The following is a 10,484-nucleotide window of genomic DNA, read 5'->3' on the forward strand; positions in this document are numbered from 1 at the left end:
TTTAAGTTATGGCCATAGTTTTAAATTAATTAGTTTATAATCGAATTAATTATTTTATTTCGTTAACATTAAGAAACTCATTAATTAATTTTATATTAGCTCACCTTATGTAGGTTTTAGCCGAATTTATTAATTCAACTCAATTTGGCTATTTCTTAAAATCCAAAATCTAACCGATTTAATTTTTTACTCTATACTCATCTTAAATGACCAAATTTTGGGATTTTATGTTGTATTTCCAGCAAACCTTCCAGCCCAAAACAGAGGAAACCATTGCAATACAACATCAAATAAACACGTACAGACATTTGTTCCAAGCCAAATTACCCATTCTAAATCCAATACCCACTAACCCATTCCCACACATTACAACATACAAACAACAATCCATGTCCAAAACAATACATTACATACATGTACCAACCGACCCAATAATATATTATAATAATACAACAGCATACACTATATTGACCCCACCCCTTTTTCCCTTTAAATTCCTAACACACAATACATACATACATACATACGTACAACAGTAACCAAATGACCCCACCTACGTTCTCCTTCTTCTTCAGCAGTTAAACGTCAAAGCAGCAACAACAATTCAGCAGAATCCACGGAAAAGCAAGCGTCTGCCCTCACCAACTTGTTCCAGCCTGCTGCCTCGTCCAGATTTTCTGAGATTTTGGAGAAAATTTCGTCCCAGCTGCTCCCTGTTCCATATTTTGAATTTCGAAATCGGAGGAAAATTCCATTTCTGCCCCTGCTCCTATCTGTTCTTCATTCAAAACGTGAGCCCTGGAATTTCCCCTATATATATGTCCATTCTTCTCCATTTAAAGGGTTGGAAAAATTTTGAGAGTAGAGGATACTGATAGCGACTTAAGCAAAAGCAGTAAAAAATATTTACTAAGCACATTAGAAATAGAAGAGAGATCAATGAGACCATAGTAGGGTTCCCTGCTCATTCATAAGAAAGTTCTCGTCATCTCATTTTGGTGGGAAAGGTCGTCATCTCCCTGCTCGTCTCGCCCCTGTTCTCTGCCCATCGAAAGGTGAATAACTCTAATCTCTTTCATTTTGTTTAGTCTCCGGTAGACGTTCAGGTGTGAGTCGTGGATAGTGTGGGCCTTGAGATGCTCTTATATGATGTGTTCGAATCCAAGTGATGGCTCTAATCTCCATCTTATTTTTCTGAAATGAATAACGTGTGTTTAGACTCTAAGATAGCTTAATGCTCGTTTTGGTTTGTCTCTCTATTCAATTCTTCTTTCTTTCCGAATTCGCGATCAATGTGCTCGCCTCGAGCTTTAGCTTGTTCATCATTGGATAGCCATGGTATTGTTTTGCTTTTATGTTGTTGAAACGACGTTCATACTTTCGTTATGTGTTTGGATGGTGCCGAATAAATTATGTTATTGTATACTTGGTTGTTGTTGAGTACAAGTTGGAGTTTTAAGTTTGTATTCTTCAAGGCATGTCCAAAAATCTGTTTATATCTCGTTTCGGGAGGAAAACATCTCATACTAGTCCTCTAGAGTCATTTGTTGCTCACTGTTTTAGCTTCAAAAAATGTGTGACTATGAATCTTATTGTCTTCTTGTATTTTTAGACATAATTTGGTTAGGTTTTGGTACTGTTTAATGGTCAAAGAATCTGGGAATTTCGGTCTTTAATATGGTCACATTTCTATTTCTCTGTAGCCATTTTTTGTGATAGAAAGCATCTTGGCAATCTGTGGCTCTTTAATATTTCATGTGAATGTGACTTTCATTTTGGCGTGAGCTAATCATGTATTCTTGGTGTATCTCTCCGTGTGTTTCGTAAGTTAGCAATTATATGTTTCCGGCCATTGTCCATGAGTGTTACGTGATGTCTAATGTTTGGTTTGGTTAAAAATAGCCGGTTTAGTTCTTGTTTGGATTGAAAAGGATATATATATATATATATATATATATATATATATATATATATATTTATTTATTTTAATTTTTATTTTTATTTTTTTGTCTATAGCTTCGGGAGCCTTGATGTCAAAATCAGTAACACTACTTAATGAATTTTTGTAGTATGACCATGCTTATTTCCAATTATCTCGCCAAAGTACTTGATCACTTTGTTGTTCTCTTTTTTTTTTATTTTAATTATTTTTTTTATTTTTATTTTAAATTTGTTTCTTATCTTTCTTTTATTTATTTATTATTATTAATAAGCCAAAAGATACATATTCATCACTAAATGGGTCTTAATGATTAATTTAATTGAAATCTTTTCTCTTGCATTTGATTTTGTCCTAATGGTCGGCAATACTTATATGTCCCCTATGTTATGTTGTGTTTGTTGGGTTCTCTTCTTCCATCATGAAAAGAGAAGTTGGTCATTATCAATTTGTCTATTATGAGAAGTGTAGTGATATTAGTTTTCTAGTGTGAAAATTTGAAGTTATTGTTGGATTGAGTACATTGGTCATAATTTCAATTTACCGTGAGATTGGAATACTCTTTGACATTATTGGCATCGTTTGAAGTAGAAGGAGCATGTGTGGATATCCTAGTTAAATCGTGTGTTTGGCATGCTGTTAATTTTCTTATTTTATTTTATTATTTTCTTCTTGAAATTATTGTACTGAAAGCCTCTTATTGTTTCATTTATCCTTACGAATTATTATGAGTATTACTTATGTATTTTATTTATTTTATTGCATGTGAAATCCGGCCGAGTTCGCTACGAACTCCTACAGTCTTTCTTGCATTTTGGGAGAGCCATAAAGGCTCAAATTCCTCCTTTCTGAGTCAGCCGACCATTAAAATCGATGAACAGGATTGAAGGAATTCGATATCGGGGAGGATTGAAAAGATTAGGCCAAGGGCCCACTTTTCATATAAAAAGAGTTGTATTTTATTATTTTTGGGCCTAAGCCCACTTATTCGTTATACTTGTTAGTTCTTAGGACAGGTACAAGTGATTCAAATGGGTCAAAGGCTCAAAAAGAAAATGGGCCCAAATACTGGCCCAGACGGACAGGAAAACCATATTTGGGCCCAAGTCTCTTTCCCTATTCATTTTCATTATATTTATTTACTTGTCAATGTTTGTTGTTAATCTTAAGGTCGAAAATATTCAAATTCCCGAAAGATACCTATTTTGAATTAATTACTTAACTAAATTACTCATCTTTAACTTGATAAAAAAATAAATAAATAAATGATAAATAAATAAGTTTATGAAATACTTCACTTAAATAATATTTCATTATTTTTCTATGGTTCTAACTAAAAAATAGTACAATTTCGCAAATCAAGTTAAGTTAAAACATTTTAGCCAAAGAATTAATTGTCGGATAACCGCATATTAGCGGGCATTTCGGGTGCTTTCAAACCCTTCCCAAAATGCTAATAAGAACTTCGAACCCTTTTTAAGTTCTCACTAGATTTCTGTTTTAGTCTTTTGAAAACAACAGTTATCTTGATTTTTTCTTAAAAATTAAGTGGCAACTCTTAAACCAATCTAAAATATATTTTAAATAAAACATATATATATATATTGATGTATTTAAATACAGATACAAATGAATTTAAATGTTTGTATTCATAATGTATTCATAAATATATTCATTTGTATTTATATTCAAATGTAAGTACTAAATACATTATAAATGAAAGCATATTAATAGTTATATAATTGTATTTCTCCATATTTGTATTCAAATATAAGTATCAAATACATTATAAATTACAGCTGATTGATAGTTATAAATTTAAATTCATTTGTATCTGTATTCAAATATAGATTTCAAATACAATATATATAAAGTCTATTTAGCTGTTATATTATTGTATTCATGTATGTTTGTATTCAAGTGCAGGTATAAAATACAATATAACAGAAGATTAGTTGACTGTTACATAATTGTATTCATATGTATTTGTATTTGTATACTATTTTCATCTACATGTCTTTATATGCATAATAATAATATTGAGATATATTTTTTCAACATACAAGTGTTCTCGTTTTTCATTTTTTTTGTACAGAGTTTGCATCTTCGGTTTTGATTTTTTGAATTTTCAAAATAAACAATGTTAGACTGTCACTTTAGACTACGTATTCAAACTGGCAGATTTTTAGGAGTGATTTTAGTTTTTTAACATATCTAAAAATATCTTATTTAGTGCATTATAATTATAAGTGTATCATTGTATAAATAATTTATATAAAAATATAGCTAGATATAGACATAAACTGTAGTCATTTTTGGTAAATAACATACTTGTAGCTATTGAACTTCAATAACCCTATAACTATAGTCATTTTTGTAAGTTACGTCCTTTAAAAGTAGATTGATCATTTTATTATTTTATAAGAAAATTAATTCTCAATTAAGTTTAATTGAAAAGACGTTTCATCTACTTTTGGACCTGTACAAATTCTATGAACTTTTGATTTACAAGTTCAATATTTTATTTCATGTATTTTTTTTCTTCACTTTTAACTTCCAGCTGTTTAAACTTATCATATTCTTCTTCAAATATAGCTTATTCAATATTTCAATGATACATACTAAAGTTTTCTTTATTACCCAAAAGAGTAAGAAAATTTGAAACGTCATATTAATTGATTTAATTAGCTTACACCAAGTTCATTGTGCTAATTGTGCTTTACAAAGAAATCCCCCAATTTAAAACACCAATTAAAACCACTAATTTGATGATAAGATTCGTGGTTAATAAGAAGGTTAGAGTTATGCTTTACAAAGAAATCCAACAAAACCCCTTTAATCGAGTTATGGAGTCTTAAGGTTGAAAATAGACTTTTAGTTTGTTCAAGACTGACTTAATTATGTCCATGTGTATTTGTTCAGCGCGAACGCAATGCAGTTGTATCTCGAATGAGACGGACCAACTCAGACCCGACGCCTTCTCGCATGTATATCATTTTAAATAAGCATCACATCAACTATAATCAATCAGAAAAAATGTCTACTTCAACGGGATTATCAGCAGAATTTTCTAACAAAGCCATGAATCAGAGGAAAATGTCATACAACTTCCCATCATCTGATGAACAATCGGTTGAGATTGCATAGGCTGAGGAGGTAATTCTAGCACTTCACTTATAAGCGTTTTATTTGTCTCAACAAAAGTACAAGAACCTGGTTTTTGTATGGGGGTAAGGTTACTTCAGCAATGACAACCCATGAGAGCACATAGACAACAATATATTTTCTTTAGTTGGATATGTCAAGGTGATACACCAGTCCATACTGGTATGGGAAAAATCTGAGAGAAAGGAGTATGTCAATTAACCGCGAAAATAGCCCTGCATGACGAAGATGAGCTTGTTCATCGTTCCGCCAAGATTGCCAACTTTTATCTTGTTGTATCCCTATACCACCTTGCTGATTAATCCACTTGTTCCAATCTTTCCAGTCATCGGCTATCTTGCCCCAATCAAATTCAGAAGGATTAAACAGAAATGGTGCAAACAACCAAGTAAATGGCATGAGCCATATTGCATATGTAGTTAAAACATATGCCAAATTGCTTTCATATGATCGCCTAAACAAATCATAAACAATCCTTTGATGAAGTGACTCCGAGAGTAAAGTCTATAGTTTTCAGTGAAATTGCCATGAAAAAACCACAACTTTACGACCAGTAGGTCTATACTTGGCACCTCCATGAAGAATTGTTCTTCCATAGTAGTGAGATTTTGTTCCATAGGAAAAAGTAAAGAAAACAGCAACCAGCTGTAGTTGCATGAGAACAAAAACGCTCAAGTCCTAACTCAATGATTATTGGTAACCCTGTTAAAAGTCCAAGCAGGATAAATGATTGAGAATCTAGAGCTGTTTCCATTAACTTTATGTTTTGCAATTTTGCCTCAACAAGCAGTGCTCTTTGTAGACCACTTAATACCATGTATAGCTGTCCGTATAGAAACACATAAATCGTAATCACTGAAATATGCAAAGTTTTGACAGCAGGGATTATAAGAGACGTAGAAATCAGCATATTAGTGACTTAACAAACAAATTTCATGCTCAAAGACAGCAAAAAGAAGAAAACTTAATATGATTTTTGCTTCACTCCTTGTTAGAAGCAACACAATGGCTAATCATCTTGCTAAATTAGATACAATGAGGAATGAACCCTCAATTGCCTCGTGGGGTTAGAGGACCTTATTTGCCGGACAAGATACAATTTCCTAAATACGATCATTTTAGCAGCATTCTCATTCCCTTTATTCAAATCACCATTCCCCTTTTCTTCTGATTTGAAACAGGTAACAGCTATAACTGATTAAGATAAGATGTTATATAATTGATCCAGATTAAGATCTTTATACAGGGCATTTTAATATTAACGAACTTAGAATTTGGATTGTAACCAAAATCAATTATTGAATCGAACATAAATTAGTACGCAATTGATCAAAAAAGACTAAAAGAAAAATTTATAATAAAAATTGACTAATCTTAAAACATTACTAAACTGAGACTAGTTATTTCCTTCCTCTTCTCTTCCTTCCTCTTCTCTTCCCGTTCCAGGACTAAGCGCCTTTCTCTTCCTCTTCCAAACATGGCCCGCTAAGCGGAGTGGAATACATATATGGACGGAGGGGGAAACAACTTTCCCTTTCTGCCAAAATGTGATCGTTGTTGATTTACCTCTTCTGCTCCTTCTTCACCTTCTGCTCCTTCTTGACATTCTCCTCCTTCTCTTTCCGATACTTCCTATAACTATCAATAGCAGACAAACCTCTATCAATAGCATACAAACCTACTATCATAAGAAAGCAATTACCTGCCCAGTCATCACGGTCATCACCAGTGCTGCTCATGATTTGATAGTACACTCTCCGCAACAGTTTTTTTCTCAAGTTACAATAAACCCAACAAGAAACACTTTATTCAACAAAATATTTTTCTTATTACAATGAAAAACTTGGTATAAAACCTTTTTCAATTCCCTTTATATAAATTTATCACATATAAACCTTTTTCCAAATCCTATTTGAATGAGGTAATGTTTACAAATCCAATTCCTAATAAAAAACATCAGCAGCATTAATAATATAGTACAATTTCAATATTTTTTTCTTAGTACAATTTCAATTGGACTTCCACGTTATGTCCTTTATAGACTTGGCAAAATTTTCATTAATAATTTATTTATATACTTTATATAAACAAATACCAAAGAAGTATATATAATTTAATTTTTCTTATTTTGGAGCAAGTATTAGTAATAAAGACACGTCACCATAAGTATCGGTTTCTGATATAAGTTATCGCAAAACCATAAGTAGTAAAGTATTTGGAAAACATATTATAGCGGAAGTGTGGTCAATGAACAGGATAGCAAATCTGCCGAGATGGATAAAACTGAACAAAACTCCTTTACCACTGAAAATCTTCAAAAGCTGCAGATAAGTATGAACCTATTAATATTGAAGGGCAGCGGGAGACTACCATATATGGGTATGCCAACCAGGAAGTAGCACAAGTATGGGAACCAAGAAAGGGAAAGAGCAGGGTTATTGGTGGAGAAGTTCATTGAGGGAATACTGATTCTAAGGGGAGTCTTAAGTCAACATCAGGCGGGTCCTCTCACTATAATGAAAACAGGTTTGATGAAAGTGTTTATTGGAAATAATGGAAACAGTCAGTTACACTAAGTCTTTTGGATGTGTGTTTGAGAGAAGGACTATTTCTCAATTTATCATTCAACTCTTTTCTTTCCCATTGTGGACATCCAATTAACATGGTTTTAATGCAAGGATATGTTGTAACTCTGTGTATTGATGACACTCACAAATCATGGAACCTGGTCCCAGAGTTGAGCATGTATTTCTGGTAAAATGGTGAACAACTGTAAAAGCTGTCACAATATTGATGCGGTTGGTGAGCACAGGAAAAGAGAACAATGTACTCAACCAATGGGAGAACACTAGGTTGTTATGTTCAGAGGATAATATATCCTTATTGACATGAAACAACCTAGTCGAGACATTCAAGCACAATAATTTTAGGAGGTGTATTTTGTCTTTGGAGATTACAAGCCTTCAAGAACCTCAATGGACCTGATAGAGTTATCAACCGTGTCTTTTGATTGTTGCATAAGAAAGCTTGTGTCGTGTGTGATTCAACTTGTAAGATACGTTTCTAATCTGTAAAGGAATGGATTGTGTCTTCAGTATTTAATCTAACAAGGAGCATGGTTAGAGTTAACTGTGTAGGGTGTGATTGAAGTTTATATCAATTAGATTTAATTAATATAGTGGGCAATAGAGGTATTGTTTTGGCTCTTTCTGTAATAGAGTTATTACGGGTGGTGGAATTAAGAGTTTAATCTTTGTAAATGTGTTTGGAGTCTGTAATCACTTGTTGCTTGAAGATAGTGAAAGCAATTGAAAATTCTGTGTGACAGATCGTGGTTTCCTCCTTTAGTCTCTTTTACTGTGTTTTAATGCAAAACCAACGTGGTCCCTTAGTATGTTGTGGACTAGTGCATCTCATCAGGATCTAATACATACAAGTCGAGAAATAAGTCTACATATTTATCATTCAGCTTGCTGATCACTACTATGAAACAAAATACTTTTGCAATTCTTATACTATCTCCTTTTCATTGTACAAATGACTTTGAAGTGTTATTCAATTTCTAATATTACGTCTAGATCCTCATTTTAAATGAACAATACACAACTATAATCAATCAGAACAAATGTCTACTTTGACGGAATTATCAGCAGAATTTTCTAACAAAGCCATTGAATCAGACGAAAATGTCATGGAACTTCCCATCATCTGATGAACAATCGGTTGAGATTGAATAGGCTGAGGAGGTACTTCTAGCACTTCAACTTCACCTTCAAGCATTTCTAATACTCTACTCATTGAAGGGCGTTGTATTGGATTCGTTTGAATGCACCATAATGCAACTAAACTCAGCTTTCTAGCCATCTTCTTTTCATCATCATTCGCTTCTTCATCCACCAGGATCTCCTTCCCCTTGTTGAACCTATCGTAAATATAATAAGGAAAATATTGGCTGGAATTCTCTTCATTTGCAACTTCATGTCTATTCAAGTCCAGCATTTCCATTAGCAGCATTCCAAAGCTGTAAACATCAGCTTTGTAAGAGATTGCTCCAATGCTTCTGCTGATCAATTCTGGAGCTACATAGCCAATCGTTCCGCGAGCAGCTGTGAGATTCACAATGCTATTATCTGTTGGATATAATTTTGCAAGTCCAAAGTCAGAAATCTTTGGAATGAAATTCTCATCCAAAAGAATGTTGTGTGGCTTGATGTCAAAATGCAAAATTCGTACATCACAGCCTCGATGCAAATACCCAATTCCACGAGCCACTCCAAGAATAATGTCATACTTCCTCTGCCAACTTAACAGAGGACTTCCTTCTTGACTGGTGCTGATATACTTGTCAAGTGATCCATTGGGCATGAAGTCATATACAAGAGCACGCTTTGTTCCCTCAACACAATACCCCACGAGTCCAACCACATTGACATGATGGATCCTTCCAATGGTAGCTACTTCATTCATGAAGTCTTGACCGCCAGCTTTAGGCTTGTTCAACATCTTCACTGCTACATCTCTTCCACTTTGAAGCTTTCCTTTGTATACACTGCCGTAACCTCCCTCACCTAATTTCTCTTTGAACCCTCTGGTCATTCTCTTTATGTGGGAGTAATTATATCTGATTGGCTTGAAATTATTTTGTGTTCGCAAAAAGCCTTCAATAGTATCATACATAGACAAATGCCTTCTTTTGAATTTGATCGCTAGAAATACAATTACTAATGGAAGGCCGATCACAAATTTTGCTCCGAAATAGTACTCTGCAAGTTTGAGAAATCATAACGAAGCAACGAAATCATAGAGATGATAAGGAAATGTTAAGCTTTTTTTGTTATGCGAACCGTTTTATTTCTCAGAAATTATGAGTTTTGTGAAATTTAATGCTTTTAAGGTTTGTATAGATAGATATGGTTAGACCATCTCCATCTCATCTTTATTTTACTCTTCATTCTCTATATTTGGAGAGTACAATAGAGAATGGGCACTCCAATCCACCTCCAAATTACTCTCTATTCTTCAAATTTAGAGAGTTGAATAGTAGTTCTCCAAATTTGGAGAACTACTATTCACGCTCTCTATTTCACTTTTTTAATATTTTATTATTATTTCCATTACTTTCTAATTAACATATTATTTTACATATAATTTCATTAATTAAATATCTAATATTCATAATTCTTTTTAGATGTAATATAATATTTTTTAAAATATATTATTTAATATATACTACTCTATTTTCAAATTAATAGTATTTTTAATTCTTTTCTAATTTTCATTATAAAGAATACAAAAAATTAAAATGGTAAGATGAAAAATTTAATTTAAATACAAGATAACAATACAATACATAACATAACAATTTAAATACAAGATAAAA

The 10,484-nt window shown here is 32.7% G+C and overlaps 1 protein-coding gene across 1 annotated transcript; it reads right to left on the bottom strand.

Annotated features, from left to right (window-relative positions):
• Positions 1–8,686: 8,686 nt before the first annotated feature.
• Positions 8,687–9,916, bottom strand: LOC125846318 (rust resistance kinase Lr10-like). Its single transcript, XM_049525708.1, has one exon. The coding sequence runs from the start codon at positions 9,779–9,781 to the stop codon at positions 8,717–8,719; it is 1,065 nt and encodes a 354-aa protein (XP_049381665.1). The 5' UTR covers positions 9,782–9,916; the 3' UTR covers positions 8,687–8,716.
• Between the last annotated feature and the right edge of the window lie 568 nt (positions 9,917–10,484).

Source organism: Solanum stenotomum, chromosome 12 (genome assembly GCF_019186545.1).
Source record: "Solanum stenotomum isolate F172 chromosome 12, ASM1918654v1, whole genome shotgun sequence".
Lineage (NCBI taxonomy): Eukaryota > Viridiplantae > Streptophyta > Magnoliopsida > Solanales > Solanaceae > Solanum > Solanum stenotomum.

Coding starts and splice junctions, on each gene's coding strand:
- LOC125846318 (XM_049525708.1), bottom strand. CDS start 9,781: ATGTATGATACTATTGAAGGCTTTTTGCGAACACAAAATAATTTCAAG.